At 37.5% G+C, this 17,252-nt stretch overlaps 1 protein-coding gene across 2 annotated transcripts in view; it reads right to left on the reverse strand.

Moving 5' to 3' along the window:
• LOC111140944 (poly(ADP-ribose) polymerase family member 8) overlaps positions 1 to 17,252 on the reverse strand; it is a 199,040-nt gene that overhangs the window by 107,146 nt on the left and 74,642 nt on the right. Inside the window, exon 3 of one of the 2 annotated variants that reach the window (XM_022493214.1) lies at positions 11,725 to 11,787. The exons of the other annotated variant lie outside the window; for it this stretch is intronic. Within the exon in view, the coding sequence (XP_022348922.1) occupies positions 11,725 to 11,787 (63 nt within the window). The remainder of the gene's footprint in view (positions 1 to 11,724; positions 11,788 to 17,252) is intronic. 2 annotated transcript variants of the gene reach the window in all.

The following is a 17,252-nucleotide window of genomic DNA, read 5'->3' on the forward strand; positions in this document are numbered from 1 at the left end:
AGAAGACAGCAAGAACAGAAGAACAAAACACAGAAGGAACAAATAAAAAACAAACAGTAAATGGTGCCTGACAAGGATTGCTTTTAACGTTAATGGATGAATTACACTGAATAAAAAGGCAAAGATGGCCAGAATGGATTAAAAAAAAATAATAACAAGATCCAATTCTAGGCTGTCTTTCAGAGATCCACATTAAATATAATTGGAAGTAAAGGGGGAAAATTTATACCATGCAAAGGGTAAGCATAAGACTCAAGTGTTTAAATTAATAACAAAAACTTCAAGATAAAGATAAAAAGAGATCATAATGATAAAAGGGTGAATTGTCGGGATGAAGGCACAACAATAAAAAATGTGTATGCACCTAACAACAGAGTTTCAAAAAACATGAGGCAAAACCTGACAGATAAAGGGAGAAAGGGACAACTCCACAATCATAGTTTGAGTAATTAATACAACAAGACAACCCCCTCAAAAATCATTAAAGACATGGAAGATCTGAAACAGATTTTCATTTAAAAAAAAAAAAACTATAACTGCAGAGTATCCTTTTCTTTTCAGGTACGCATGAATGGAACATTCACCAAGAAAGATCGTACACTGCACTATAAAACTAGTCTTAGTAAATATGAGTGGGTGGACGGTTGTGTTTCACCATAGTTCATATCCTGGTTTCCTGGCTCATCTGGTCTTATAACACTAAGTCTTGAGGCCTCAAGGAGGACTTATTTTTAGAATTTAGGACTAATTTTAGAATTTGTGAGTGGACTTAGGGCTATGTGACTGTGGCCACAGGCTGTACAACCCCTTCAGGCAACCCCAAGTCTTCCAGACTCCTCAGATCAAACCCCTGGCATGCTGCTTAGTCCATGGAAAGAAATGACACAAAGGCAAGAATGAATAAGGAAGTGAATAGGAAAACAAGATGGTTAGTAATGAGACCAAGTACTGATATACTGTTCTTTCATCAAGTATAATTCATTGTTTAATTAACTCAAAAAGCATTTCTTGGTAACCCGATAAAAGACAAATATTGTGTCAATGTTTAACTATGATTTAGATAGAAAAAAAATTAGGAGATGATTTTGTATGATTAATGTAAGAGGAAGCAAAGAATATAAAACATAACCAATATGATAGACATAGGAACTTAAACATTTTAAAGCACAATAGTATTTTTTTTTACTTTTTATTTTTATATAATTAAAGGTTCACATGAAATTGCACAGATAGAGAGGTCTCATGCAGCCTTTATCCAGGTTCCCCCATTAATTACATGTTATATACCAATACTACAATAACAAAATCAGGAAATCGACATTAGATAAAGTTTGCATATAGTTCTACGTTATTTTATCACGTTTGCATCATGTACTCACTATCATACATCAAAATATGGAACTATTTGATCATTCAAGGATTTTCCTCATGCTATCCTCGTTAGAGTCAAACCTGTCACCCTTCATCCCAACATCTTTAACCCCAGGCAGACACTAATCAATTCTCCATCTCTATAATTTTATCATTTCAAGAACATTATATAAAGGGAATCACAGAGTATGACATGAAGCACAATACCATTTGGACGCAAAGTTAGTATTGTGAAAAAATCACTAGGATTGACAATATTTAGGATTGACTGAAGAAGCAGGAGATTGGATTCAGAAGCCACTATCAGTGCGGGGGGAGTTTGTAACAGGGAGGAGAAGGCAGCAACAAATGGCAGATGGTGGAGGCCAGCCAAGGGACCAGCTTTGGAAATCATGGCCCTGAATCAAACGCCAGGAATTAGAAGATAAAATAACCATGCCAGCAATGCTTCAGATAAACTGGGGGAGACACACACTATGATCTCAATGAATTTATTTTCTCACAAGTCAACCCCTTAGGCAACGGAACTATACTATAGAAATGAAATTATTGATGATCAAGGCAACCCTTCATCCAGCAGAACTATGTGATAGAAGCCTGGAATCTTGCCAGAGACTGCACTCAATACTAAGCTGAATTAATTCCCAACAGCCTACCATCTCAACCAATAGGAGTTGGCTTCATTTCTCATCTATATGACTGTCCAAATCCAAAAGGAAGCCTTAATATGTCCCCATGTTTATCTCCAACTGGGGAGCCTGTTGTAATTGGGGCCACACAAACAGAGATCAGATTCCAGCTTTGAGCCTTACTAGCTGAGAGGCATTATGAAAAGTTACTTCAATATGCTCGGCTTCGATCTCTTTTCAGTAAAATGGGAGAATCCAGACCTACAGTACAAGCCTGCTGTGATGATTTAATGGTTTAACAGGTGTAAGGTCCCCAGAACAACGCCAGACACAGAGCAGCAGGTGCCAAGTAATTCTAGTCAGCTTCCAGTACAAGCAATGAAAATGTACAAAAATGAAATTTCACATGAATGAATGCTTATTGGGGAACTCAAGTTACTCAAAAATCACAATATATTACATTAATCAGAGACCAAAACTAACACTGATGATTTTATATTACGGTTCTATTATTCTCCTGATTTTAAGAAACATTTCCAGGTTCGGGATCATACCTAATTTTTCAAACACAAAATAGAAAGCAAAAGCCCTACAAAATGACTCATCAGCTCCTGTGCTATATAGCATTTTCTTGGTAGTACACCAGAAGGAAAATCACCAGGGCTATAAAATCCAAATCAGTTTCACTCTGGGGCTTACAGAGTTCTTAGGGCAACAATCTAGTACAAGCAGACATGGATGATTAAGCTAAAGACCTAACAGGTAGGGCGGGGTGTGGAGGGCAGCACAGGGAGGGGGGCGGGAAGCAAAGAACCAAGCTGAACAGGTACAGGAGTAAGGGTAGCATGGACCGTACATATTAAATACTAAAGCTGGCGAAATTATCGTGAGGAAGTGAACAGAAAAGAACGTGAACGAGAGAAGGAAGAGAAAGCTGAAGCAAGCTCTGAATTCTGATTCAGGAAAAAAGATGCTTGCAAAATTTTAGAGGAGGCTTCTAAACCACAATTATACTGAGGTGCTTTGTAGAGGAAGTTAGTCAGTCACTCCGTGTTCGTTATATACTGCATGTACTGCACAGTGCTGGGGTTTGGTTTGGGTTTTTGAGATTTTATTTATTTATTTGTCAGAGAGAGAAAGAGAGAGAGAACAAGCGGGGGAGCAGCAGGCAGAGGAGGAAGCAGACTCCCCCTCGAGAAAGGAGTCTGATGCAGGACTCAATCCTGGGACCCTGGGATCACGACCTGAGCCAAAGGCAGCCGCTTAACCGACTGAGCCACCCTGGCGTCCCTTTTTCCCCCATGCTGGGTTCTTAATATCATACATTTAAGACTGGAATCTTTAAACTATTTCTATAACTTCAGTCATTTCTTAAATAAATAGCTGCTTCCACTTGTTATTCCTCTGAAAGCAACTGTCCCTACCAAAGACCTCTAGCTCTACTGTCAAGAGCTTCTGAAGGAGTTCGGGGGTGGGGGCAGCGCCAGGGGCGGGGGGTGGGGTGGATATCCTCAGATGTTCAGTTATCTACCAGATCCTCTATTATGTTTCTACATTTGTTTTCTTGTGTAATTAAAAGCATTCATAAGTTCATTCTTATACCTAACCTCACCGCTCACCCCATTACCATCCTATTTCTTCCAAAATGCCTGCAAAGTATGAATAAATGGAGTTTAGAGCTAGTTTCCAAGTTCACAAATAGAAGAAAAACAAAATTTTTTAAAGAAACCTTAAAAGATTTTGTTTATTTATATGACAGAGACAGTGAGAGAGGAAACACAAGCAGGGGGAGTGAGAGAGGGAGAAACAGGCTTCCCGTTGAGCAGGGAGCCCAACGCCGGACCCCAGGATCATGACCTGACCCAAAGGCAGAAGTTTAACGACTGAGCCATCCAGGCGCCCCCAAAAAATTTTTTTAGGAATAGTAGAGAGCTCAGGAAAATGGCAGTTTTAACATAATAGGGGAGGGAACTCGGATCTGAGGAGGAAATTGTTTTAGATTTAGACCTCTTGGCAGTACCGGATTCAGTAGCTGTATTTTACAAGTGGGTCCCAAAATGTTTCTGTCCCCTCAAACTCAAGAGTCCTGGATTCTGAGCTCATACTTTTTCATCTACACCCAGCAAGCAAAACCCAATATTTCATTCTGTCTTTTACTTTACTCTCTAGAACAATTTCTCTGATAAACCTATCCTTACAGAGCTTTTCTTTCCCAGTTAGATCACTTTTAAAATTTACATAAGAAAAAGCAAAATGCAGAAACTAACCAAACAGGGCAGCTCCTGGCCCAGAGTTCTCCACCCAAGCTATACGCTTATGGCTACAGGCCTCAACTCTGTACGTTCGCATTTGCTTGCAAGACAACAGCTTAGACCTGACGATATGTGTTCCCTAGCCTATTCCCAGATCCCCTGGGAACTTACCAGAAGACAATTCCCTCCGGCACCTCTTTGCCAGTGTTCAGTGTTACAGGGTGAAAAAGACACTGTCCAACTATCCATTTCCACAACCAACTCTTGTATCTCAAGGCAAAAGGTGACTTGGCATGCTAGCAGCTCCCATTTGCTGTTTTGATGCCATTTACTTCCCAAAATATTCACTATCACACTCATTATCATTTTTATCTTGCATAAACATTTTCTAAATATCCAAGTCAACGAGCTCATTTACCATCATTCGCTACCAATTGTTCTGTCATTTATCCAGGATTAGGAATTTCTAGGGCACTCTCTTTCTCTTCACTTAAAAATCCTCACATCTCCCACATCCATATGGACAACGTTAAGCTGCATATGGTTCCATGACCTCATTTTCCCTTAATTTTAGCTCACGAAATCCAAGGATACCCCTTGGACCTTGGCTTGAAGCATAGCGGTTTCCTTCTAAAATCTCAACCCAGTGTCCCACTTTTTAGCCACAATTTTATAACTTTTCAGCCCTCACTCCTTTATTCCTACTCCCTGACACCCACCAATCCCCATGCTTTTTTTTTTTCCAATCTCTGTGTTCTTCATAGTCTCTTCCAGCTTCATTTCCTTCTTTATGTGACTGAGGAGCCTTAACCGCTCTCCCCACACCATCTTCAACTCCTTCATTGTGTACCCCTATTTTGCCCGTGCAGACTATCTGCCAGACCTAGAACCACCAGGCTTTGGAGAGGACATGTCTCAACTCCCTCCCAATCTGGGCTTTGAATGCTGCTGGAGAGGACAATGGATCTAAAACATCTGAACCCACTATAGACATATGGTGCCCCAGGCCAGCTCCAACAGCCTTGCTCAATAAGCCCTCATAACCTCTTCTGCATCTTCTTCTTGGTAGACTTTTCAACCCTTCACAACTTCCTAGCATCCTGTAACAATTCGCCCTTTCAATATCCGTATTAAGATAAAACAGGTCATCATATGGCTACTCTGTCTAGGCATTCTATCATTTCTTTCGCCCACCAACCACCTGTAAGTTAACACTTTTCTCCTTACACCCAGGAAGATGGAAATGTCTGTTCTTTTATCTAAGACTAACCCATCTAGTTGATTTACAGATGCCATAAATGAAGCCTCCATTTGGGAACTTGTTCCACAATTTGAAATTAATTTTAAAAAAAAGTGTAATTATGGAAGTATGAAAAGATTCACTTGCAAAGATATTAATGGTAGCACTATTAAAATGAAGAAGTACCCAGAAAAACAAAAATGCCAATAATAGGATTACATACACTACTTTATATACATATACGTGTGTGTGTGTGTGTGTGTGTGTGTGTGTGTGTCTGTAGGACGTAACACCAGGTAACTGTGAAAAAGTAATGGCGTAAAATAATATTGTAACTAAAGAGACACGTGTTTCTGATACATTAAGGTACATACAAAAAATTAGACAGCTACAACATATTTGCATTAAAAATATATAAATACGTATTTACTTGCTACAAATACATACTGATAGAAGCATGGCTAGAAAAATATAGATAAATTTCAACATTTGTTATCTCTTGTTTATTTGGTGAAGGGAAACTTTATTTTTTGTATCTGTATTTTTTTAATCTTTGTAATAAGTATGAAATGTAACAGGAGGGGGAGGAAGCTAGTAATGTTTAAGCTCTCCCTTCACCTTGTAACCTTTTCTAATTATCACTCCACCTGCCTTCTTAAAATCAAAATTTTGCCAAGAGTCATCTAAGCCCTTTTTGCCACCTGTCCACTTGCACCTGCACATTCCAACCTGGCCTCCACTCCTAGGACCCCACCAAAATTCTGCTTCTTCACGAGAGCACTGGTCTTTTTTTTTCCTAGTCCTTTTCTTACATAAATTCCCAGATGCATTTAATAAAAACAGAGACATCATGAAACCCTCCTTTCGTGGCTCCTGAATCCCCTGCCTCCCTAGGTCCTCTCTTATTTTTTTAAGATGCTCTTCTGAGTCAAGATCTTGACTTTTGATATTTCACATTTCATGCTGTTTTCCTATTTCAATGCTTTCCAGTCATGCTGACTGCTCTATTTTTTCACATGAGTAATCTCAACTATATCCATGAGTCTCCTACCAGCCATGAGCAGAAGGCTCAAAAATTCCCTACCTCTCAACCAAGTAGGCAGCTTTTTCATTTCCCACCACATTTCAATAGGACATTCTGCAAGCAAATTAAACCCCACTCATACAAAGCAGAATTCACTGCCTTCTTTTTTTTTTTTTTTAAATTCACTGCCTTCTTTACATTAATTTTCAACTCAACAAATTAAATACCAAGAAATTTGGGGCAACTAATAGCAGCACCTGCCATTAGGAACTATAGATCTACTTTCTATTTGACCATATCACAGTGCAAAATGCTTGGTCACTTCCTGGAACATGGAAAGTCCGAAGTGGTTGATTTGAAGCAGGACCTGGACTATGCACTTCTAAAAACCACCCCAAGCGGTTCTGAGGAAAGTAAGCTCTAGACCTTGTTTTCAAAAAACAAAACAAAACAAAACAAAAAACAAAAATAACAACCAGATACTGATTCTACAAAATTAATGTTAATTCTTTAGTGTGTCTTCAAGGCTCTTCATGACTGACCCATGGAACTCTCTGACCAGCCAAAACCTCGACAACTACCCAGAGACCTGAGCTTCTAACCCCTTCAAGTTCTACCATTTCCAAAACAGGTCATTTTACTCACACAAGGGAAAGTGGCCCCTGACTCTGGATGTGAAACCTGGCTCCGCCATTATTAACTGTGTGACTACGAGCCAGGTAACAACACTCTCTGACTCAGTTTCCAATCTACAGTTTTCTGTCTTTTAGGGTTGCTATGAGTAGACAGGTTAATACATGTAAAACACTTTGAAGAAAAGAAAAAGAAGAAACCAAGCACTCCAAAGTTTTCAATAAATATTAGCTGCTTTATCCATAAATATCTTTATCATTATTATTACTCCTACACATAGACTTAGTTTCCTGGAACACACCCCCAACCCTTCTACCCTCAAGACTCAATCTCAAAGACAACTTTCTATGAAATTTCTCCAACAATCCAGGCAGATGGATGTTTTCTTCCCCTATGTCCAACTTCATCTCTAGACTTAAGGTACAGACCAAACATTTTCATCCTCAAATCCCCAGGGATTTGACACAGTAACTTATTTAAAAAAAAAAAAAAAGTTTCCAAATAAACAAACAAATCATTTTTTTCCCCAAAATTACTGGAGGATATACCATGACAGTCCTTGACAGAAAACATACTGCTTTGGCAAGTGTTGAAAGCTTTGATGAAAATCAGCAAATGCTGGTACTCAACAGCTCCCCTGTGGGTCCACACCACCGTGCATGGGAGTGTCAGGCTCTTCTGTCACCTCTTCAGAGGCTTTTTCTGATACCCAGAACAGCGTGGGTTCTGAATGCCCAGATCACGTGTATTCTCTGTATTTCTCATTTTCATATCTACATACTGAAGGTGATACTTGCATTATTCCCAGTCTTGACGGCATGAGTTGAAATTCAGTGACACAATGGAGGGGAAGATCTTTGCTCCAAAAAAATGGAAGCATCACAGTTATTTTCAATACAAACAAGCAGAAGTGTTAGCATTTCAGCTGGTCATTAGTGTACTAGTTTACTTGTCCAGAGAGCACTACACAGCAAAGTCCTTGTTTAACCTATCTTGAAACCTGTCTCTACTCCTATCTTGAAAGTACAGAAGGAAATGTCAGTTCTCCTAGGCAGAAGAGGAAAGTGATATAGAAAACGTTTGAGCAGGGACTTACTGGAACATCATATACTCTGTGCTGGGAGCAAGCATGCTTGAAACAGGCCTATAATGACAACCATGCATATACACCCGCCGTGCCTCCCTTATGCAGCATTCAACATCAAGGCAAGAGAACTAAGCTCTCATTCCAGTAGAGAAGACACATCTTTCCCGCCAATGAAATAAACTGTTGAGGCAGGACAATTGATATTACCCTTTACAAAGGTTTAAGGGGTGAAGATGCTTGCCTGATAAACACTTACTCAATATGTTCCTACTTTCAAAGCTTATTTTGACAATTTTTAAAGTTATATTTTCAGTAAGTGATGTAACAAGATTAAAGTAATGGTGTTCATTTGTGCAACTTTTAGGAAACTGGCTGAGTCAGCAACTCAATGCTTAAATACTATATTATAGGTCAAATGCTTAGAATTTTAAGCAAACCATCTTTTTTTTTTTTTAAAGATTTTATAGGTCAAATGCTTAGAATTTTAAGCAAACCATCTTTTCTTTTCTTTTTTTTAAAGATTTTATTTATTTATTTGAGAGAGATCACAAATAGGCAGAGAGGCAGGCAGAGAGAGAGGAGGGGAAGCAGGCTCCCCGCTGAGCAGAGAGCCCAATGCGGGGCTCGATCCCAGGAACCTGGGATCATGACCTGAGCTGAAGGCAGAGGTTTTAACCCACTGAGCCACCCAGGTGCCCCGTAAACCATCTTTTCAACAGAGATGAACTTGAAGGACCTAAGTTCAACTTTGATTAGTAACCAGGTGCATGCTTTTTGGGATATTAATATGCCATATGGCATGAGCAAAATTTTTCTTTTATACTGCCCTTAGTCAAAGCAAAGAGCCAACTGCATATTTAAATAAAGTTCTGTTTCTCTTTTATTCCTTGATTATAACCAAAAATAAAAAGGAGGTCACAAATTCAATGTCAACAAGACCTGACGAATGGAAAGAGCATGCCAAGTCACCAACATCAAATTTATTATATATAAATATTATTTCCGTATTTCCTCCCCAAAGTTTAAGGTCTGGACTTTTCTTCTCTGTGCAGTTTGCAACTAATTCAACACTCTTTTTGATAAATATTCACTAAAATGTAGATGCCTTTCCCATCACTGTTTTACATCTAGGTTCAAGTCATACAAAAAGCGCTACAAATGATTTACACAACATGCCAGGACTGGAAAGCTGAATATGATAATTCTAAAAATGAGGTAAGGCTTTGTTGTGGCAAGAAAATGTGTTTTAAGAAAATACTATAAATATTCAGAGAGATAACTGCAATAAATATTAAGATACTACCTCAGCAACTTGCTCAAATCCTTAAAGTATGTAAGATCAGTTCTTTCCAAGATAATTTCTTGTGGAGTATCAAGAGCAATTCTTAATACCACCCGGAGACCCTGGAGGATGTAATCTATCTACTTGTCTCATCCCCATCTTGTCCGGGGCTGCAACAAAAAGGACCCCCTTCACTTCCTAAGCATGCCACATTCTCTCTCCCTGGAATGCTCTCCTCCCTTTTGGCTTAACTTGTTCTCATCCTTCAGATCCCAACTCAAAAGTCACCTCATAGGAAGAAACTTTGTGATCATTCCTGCCAGACCTAGATCTTACTCCAGAGCAATTTCATAGTTTGTAATTATACACTCATTTGCATGACATTAACATCTGCTTCCCCCACTGAATCCATATGATTAGAAGGCACTTCTGTTTTCCTCACCTTAACCTCCCAGCCCCTACCATATATCCAGTATATAGTAGGAACACTGTAATTAATTGTGGAATGAATATTTATTAATAAATGTATAAATCCTTTGACCTTCTAAATTGGAATAACCTTCCTCACAAAATTACTTAGCAACTATGATTTAGTTTACAGCCTGAAGAGCACAGAAGAAAGAACACAGACTTTAGAATATGCCTTCACAAGCCCTGTGAGCCTGAGAAAAAGAATTGGCTAATCTCCTCCTGCTTATTTGGCAAGTGAGATAACATCTCCTTCCCAGGATTGTCAAGAGGATCACAGGGAAGATGATAAGTGGAAGAAAGAAGCTTGTGTAATGGGAGGAGACAAATCAATGAACATATTTATTAACTCCCTCCCATTCCCCAAAACTCAAGCATGAGAAGATAAAAAATAATTCTGTAGAGGACATCTTCATTATCCATTCCCCTCCTTCCCCTCTGGGCTGAATATGAAAGTCCTTGGGTTTGCAGGAGAATTCCTTCTCCCAGGGGAGAAAATTGCTGAGCAAATGGGCAAGCCAATCAGATAAGCCTAACTTCAGCCGGGAGCCTTCTAACACCTGCGGTAAACAGAGAAAGGTTGAGCCCAGAAAATTTCAGAGATGGAAGCAGAGGCCTGATCAAACTAAAACTAAATCTCTCTATCAATGAACTTTTCAAGGAACAAATAACTTTTTTTTTTTAAGATTTTATTTATTTATTTTAGAGAAAGCATGTGAGTTGGGGAAGGAGCAGAGGGAGAAAAACCAGCAGACTCAGCCCACTCAGCGTGAAGCCCCATGTAGGGCTCAATCCCAGGACCTGAGCAATCGCAACCTGAGCCACAATCGAGAGTCAAACACTTAACCAACTGAGCCACCCAGGCGCTCCCTTTTACTCTTTTAAGCCAGACTTACATATTTTTTTGTGTTTCTTACAACCAAAATCATCCTAACTGGTACACAGACCCATTAAGCCGCATGAGATGTTTTAATGTGAACATCTACAAGCTATTTAAACTAAAAACTCATAGGCACATAGCCTTAGTTTTATGATTTTTTGTTACAAAGTGTCTACTTGCATGATTTACTTAGGATTTTAAGTAACATTCACACATTTTATAGAACTTGTGACCTAAAATGAACCGTAATAAGTCAGATACTACACAAGAAAAGTTGCAAGTTCACAGGTCTTATTATTTTTCTGTCTGCCAAACATAAGGTCATTCTCTTTAGGGTGTAGTATTTTTTTTTTTCTTTGTGGTTAAATGATTTTTTTTTAAGTCCTTCATAGTTCGTTATTTTGTTTCATTATGTATATATGTATATAAAGTTGAATTTGGTAAACTGTAGTCCTAGCCACTGCTTTTTTTGTTTGTTTCTGGACTATAGACTTTTTTGGGAAGTCAGCAACTCAAGGGAGAGTGAGAATACTTTGAGACTATGGAACAGTATTTCTAAGTGCTTGCTACAATCAATTAGCTTTTCGCTCTTCATTAAGCTTTTGAAAAATGATTTGTTCTCACAAGATTAATGTGGAAAATATAATTCTTTGAAAACAAGGGTACTGTACTTAAATCTGACATATTTTGACCACAAAGTTAATTGATTACTAGATATTCAATTAACAAATGCAATTCATTATTCAGCCAGTGAATACGTAACTAAAAGGTAGCAACAAAGTAACAAACAGATAACACAAAAGGAGCCCTTCAAATGTTTTAGCAAAGGAAAGGTGGCAGTTGTAACAAGTATAATACCTAACTAGGATGTTGATGTTTTCTGTGGGAAGAGAAGATTCATCAAGGCAAACTCTGCTGACCCTAGATCCAGTGAAAGAAGAAATATAGAAGACTGAATTAATGGGTTATTTGTTCAGATATTGTTGATGCTGTCTTAATATTCTATTTTCAAAGGATATATGAGGAAGACTTTTTTTTCCCCTTAAGCTATACCTAACTTTCAATTTGGTAGACACTGCTTTTCAAATTGAAGCAAAACATTTAAAGAGAGCATCTAATTCTCCCTGATCTCACCAGAATTCAGAAACGAATGAGTGTCCTTATTTTCCAAGACCATACAGTTATTTTCATAGGTTCAATAAGAATTTTCCCTCTCTTGTTACTAGAAAATTATTGGACAAATCAATTGTGTAACCAAAGCTATCCCTATAATATATTTGAAAATGATTTTCATTTAATCAGGAACGACAGGCAACTACTGAGGGACAAGGATTGACTTTACATGTAGAAGTAATGCTTATAAGTGTCCCCCAAGAAAACTGGCCTAACACTTGGCTGATAGGTTCCCAAAGTTATGAGATGGTGAGAAAGGTCACCTTCAGTCAGGACAGGAACCCTGGCAAATGCTAGGAGCCTCAACCAGACAGAAATTCACCCAATTACACAGGTACTAAAGATGAAATGTGTTGGAGAGTTTCCTGGTTTTGTTTTCCTAACCTCACAAAAGTAAGTAACAAGGGGCTTTTAAGAGTCCAATCTAAAGTTTTTTTTTTTTTTAATTTCTCAATCACCTCAATAACTCATGATTCTAGATTTGCAAACTCAAGGAGGCCTCTATGGCCAATTAACATTCTCACTGCAGCACTTCTTTTTTTTTTTTGGATGAAGAATTACCTTTGTAAATTACTTATGCTTTCAGGAGAAAGACTACAAAGAAAAACTGTCAAAAATTTGAAAACGAGCAAAAAAGATACTGAATGTTTTCTGCTGAAACACTGGACCCTGCAGAGATTCTCTGATCCTAAGAGGTGTTTTTATTAACTCAGTTATTTTAAACCCTGCAGGAATAAAAGCTAAGTTGTTAAAAAAAAAAATCATAATGCAAAATATTCCTGATAATGGCACTACAAATGAGTTTTTTCAGTAAAGAATATATATCTTGATAAGTTAAATGTCCATAACACTAATTGCCATTGAACCATCTTTAGTACATAAATCGAAGAAAAAAAGCTCTGGGATGGACAAAAGAATGCCTCCCTATTTCAGATTGATTTAGATGCTAAGCTGAACAAAAGTCAAATCTATAAATACAATAGACTTTGTTTAAAATATTTGTGGGTGGTGGGGGCACCTGCGCAGCTCAGTTGTTAAGCATCTGCCTTCTGTTCAGGTCATGATCCCAGGGTCCTGGGTTTCAGTCCCGAATGGGGCTCCCTGCTCCGCGGGAGGTCTGCTTTCCCCTCTCCCGTGACCCCTGCTTGTGTTCCCTCTCTCTTGCTTTCTCTGTCAAATAAATAAATAACATCTTTAAAAAAAAATATTTGTGGGTTGTGAAAAAGTTAGAGGTAACTAAAAGGTTCACAAGCAGTGACTGGGTAAATAAAGAATGGGGTATCTATTGTGAAGGTCTGTGGCCGGTAAAAGGGATGTGGACTGCAATTGAGTAATACTGTAACCCCATTTTTATTAAAAATTTGGATTTACATATCTTTATCAAAATGTATGTATAGTTGTATTGGGCTTTTGTGGGGGAGAAGAGTATAAGGGTCTACTTTTGGGAGGAGGTTTCTTCTTGGATCACTGATGGCTATTATTTCTGATGATGTTTGCTTCCAATTTTTTCTGGAATAAAATGTTTTAATATTAATCAAATATATCTTTAGAGGAAAACGACTAGAATTAATTTAAAAATTTTATTTCCCAATCCAAATAAGAGTATATTCATTAATAAAATGGGGGGAAACACCTCTATATTTCCTGGGTAGCTCCCATACCTCTTTCAGCCATCAGTTCTCATTTTTACTTTCAAGAGCCCTCCCTCTCAGCTTCACCTGGCTCGTTCCCATCTGAGGCAGACAAGATTAAGATCTCTCACTAAACACTGCCACAGGCCCGTTTACAAGCCCCTCTTAAAACTTTTCATAGCTATAATTGGGGTCAACATCAAATCAATGTTTCCTTCCCCCACTAGATGTAATTTCTCTGTGTATCTTATTCACTGTCGTGTCCCAGATGCTTATGCATACTGCATCCTAAGAGGTGCTCAAAATACATATATAGCTCCCTTGCCATATATTTGCCACTCATATATGAGTGACTCTTAAAATACGTTAGAGTGGGACACGTGAGTGGCTCAGTCGGTTAAGCATCTGCCTTGGGCTCAAGTCAGGATCCCAGGCTCCTGGGATGGAGTCCCGTGTCGGACTCCCTGCTCAGTGGGGACCCTGCTTTTCCCTCTGCCTGCTGCTCCTCATGTTTGTGCTCTCTCTCTAACAAATAAGTAAATAAAGTCTTTAAAAAAAATTTTTTTAAAGTCTTTAAAAAATATATGGTAGAGTAAGAAGTACTTTATGTCTTATCAAAGAGAAACAAACCTAAATCCAATTAACTTAAGTCTCTTTATAAGTCTGATTATAGGAGAGATGAGTAACACTTGCCTTTTCCTCAGGGAATAGATTTTTTACATATGTAATATTTTAAGGGATATAATTTGGCCTATAATGCATCGGTATGAAGCAAATCACTATAATGGAATTTTATTGTACTGTGTAATGTCGTGAAGTGAGAACAAAGGAGTCACACTCTGTCTATACATTACATGCAGAGGGTTCAAGGACATTCATCTATAATTCAACATGCTCAAAATCATGAAAATATTACATTTGATATTTGCAACATTGATTATAAAATCTGAACAAACAATAAAGGGCACTTGAAGGTCTTGAAATTTCAATATTTGCAGGCCATGCAAATAAACAGAATATTTTCTGTTGAGATCGCTCCCCAGGAACCAAACAAATGTACAATGAATCCTATTACAGCACTACCACATGAGAGAAGCGACCACCAATCTGGCTTATAAAGATGTTCTTCCAGTCACTTTGAACCCTTTTGTTCACGATTAGTTTCTATTATAGTGATACATTACAGTGATAACTAACAAGACTGAGGCTCTAGAATACAGGTTAGTCTAACACTTGGTTCTGCATATATAATCTCGTTATAGTCTGGATTTAGGGTGGGCATAAATATCACACTATTTTAGCTTCCCTTTCTAGGCAATGCATGGTTAAATCTGTGCCTTGGCATCCTTGATTTTGGCACCATGAATTTCACTGAAGAAAATGGGAAAACTCCAGCACCCATAGAAAGTCACTTCTCTAATTTCTAAAAATAGGCAAGCAAACCTCTTAGATTCAGAGAAGTCAATGAAGAAATTTCTCAAGCTACAGAGAAAAGCAAAGAGAGAGAACAAGGGAGAGAACATTATTAACCATTTTGTTCAATCAACCTGAGAAAGAAAAGGAATACTAAACATCCTGGGAACATTTGGCAATTTGGTTGAGAATTCACATTTCTAAGGAATAAAAATAGGAAAAAAAATCAACTTTACACAATTTTATATAACGATAAATACATTACTGACAAATTGCGACTTGTTTAAAATGATTATGCGATTTTCAGCAAAAATTTACTCATATGCTGCCCTCTGTTATCATATCATATACAGGCTGAGTGTAGGATAATCATCACTTTTACCATCTAGTGGCCCCCCAAAGCAAACGGAGAACTGGATAGTCCTACACCATCAAAAAGATCTTTTTTACTCCTGTTCCCCTTCATTTTTCTTAAGAGGGCCAATAAAAAGGAAAATGGCAAAATTTCTATCATGAGATTTCCCAACCCCTTTCTCTACCCTCAAGAAATCCTTCATAAATTACCATGAATTTCACATATAGCAATTAAAAAAAAAAAAGGCAAAATAAATATCCATACAGGATCTTCAATTAAACCTCCATTTTAAAAGGAGGAAGATAAAGTTCAATGTTAAAAGCCTTTGTATCTCTCATACACACACACACACACACACACACACACACAATATATATATAGATACTATATATATATGAGATACAAAGGCTTTTATATGTATATGTATATATACATATATATATATGAGAGATACAAAGGCTTTAATATGTATATGTATATATACATATATGTATATATGTATATATATATATAAATATATATATATGTAATTTTTTTTTAAAGATTTTATTTATTTGACAGAGAGAGACACAGAGAGAGCAGGAACACAAGCAGGGGCAGTGGGAGAGGGAGAAGCAGGCTTCCTGCCAAGCCGGGAGCCTAATGCAGGGCTTGATCCCAGGACCCTAGGATCATGACCTGAGCCGAAGGCAGACCCTTAATGACTGAGCCGCCCAGGCGCCCCTCTTATTTATATTTTTGCCTTTAATATCATCATATCATATGTTCCTTCAAGACTTTCCTGAATGCTTCCCAAATTCAATTCCCATAACAAAATACACTTAAGATCATTTTCTTCATTAGAAACTCTTCTAATGTACACAGTTAATGTACAGAGTGTGAGGAGAGTAAGGAAATGGTCCAAATGGGACAAGATCACTTAAGGAAGACTTTGGAGGTAAGTGTGTAATACTTGAGAATACACTAGATACTACAGATAGATACACTATATCTATCTAACTATATCTATATCTATATATAGCTAGATCTATATCTATGTATATCTATAGATACACTATCTATATCTAATACTTGAGAATACACTAGATAGTACAGATAGATACTACAGATAGATACTAAATACTACAGATAGTTACAATGGTTTCTACAGATCAACAAGTGTGAGAACCAGATCTGTAGAGGATTCTAGGGAAACTGAGCTGGTAGGGAAACAAGTAACCACGATGAATATTAAAATGAAACCTCACATGATAAGAAGAGATGGAAAATGATAGGAAAGACATTAGATTCTACCATAGATATTGACAAAATACCCTTTTTTTGGTATAACAAATTGTGAGGGTGTGAGCCCATAACTGATATCATTTCTAACCCTGAATATAGTTTAATTAAAATTTAAATACAAATACTATTAAAGCTTAATATAACCTTTCAAAAATTGACTTATTATAAAATATTAAGTGAAAGTCAGTCAATCAGGGAAATCCTTAAAGGCTTTTAAGTTAAAGTCAATCAATCAGGGAATCATTTAAAAGCTTTTTTAAAAACTACTTCAAGAATTATTAAATATAAAGACTTTTTCAAGCAAATGTTTTCCATAAAGTATTGATATTAGCAATTTGAATCTTCAGTTCTTTTTAAAAGTCAAGTTGCCCACCAGAGAGTCTAATACACACCATCTGTTATGTCAGAAGCAAGTTTTTTGTCCATTTTAAATCAGACTTCTATGACCATAACTCACAGAAAAAGGCACTGTTATGTGAGACTTATTCAGTTTAATTCCTATAGTTACCAAAAAAGAAAGAAGTTACTAT

This window comes from Enhydra lutris, unplaced genomic scaffold (assembly GCF_002288905.1).
Source record: "Enhydra lutris kenyoni isolate GAN:26980312 unplaced genomic scaffold, ASM228890v2 scaffoldscaffold5, whole genome shotgun sequence".
Classification (NCBI taxonomy): domain Eukaryota; kingdom Metazoa; phylum Chordata; class Mammalia; order Carnivora; family Mustelidae; genus Enhydra; species Enhydra lutris.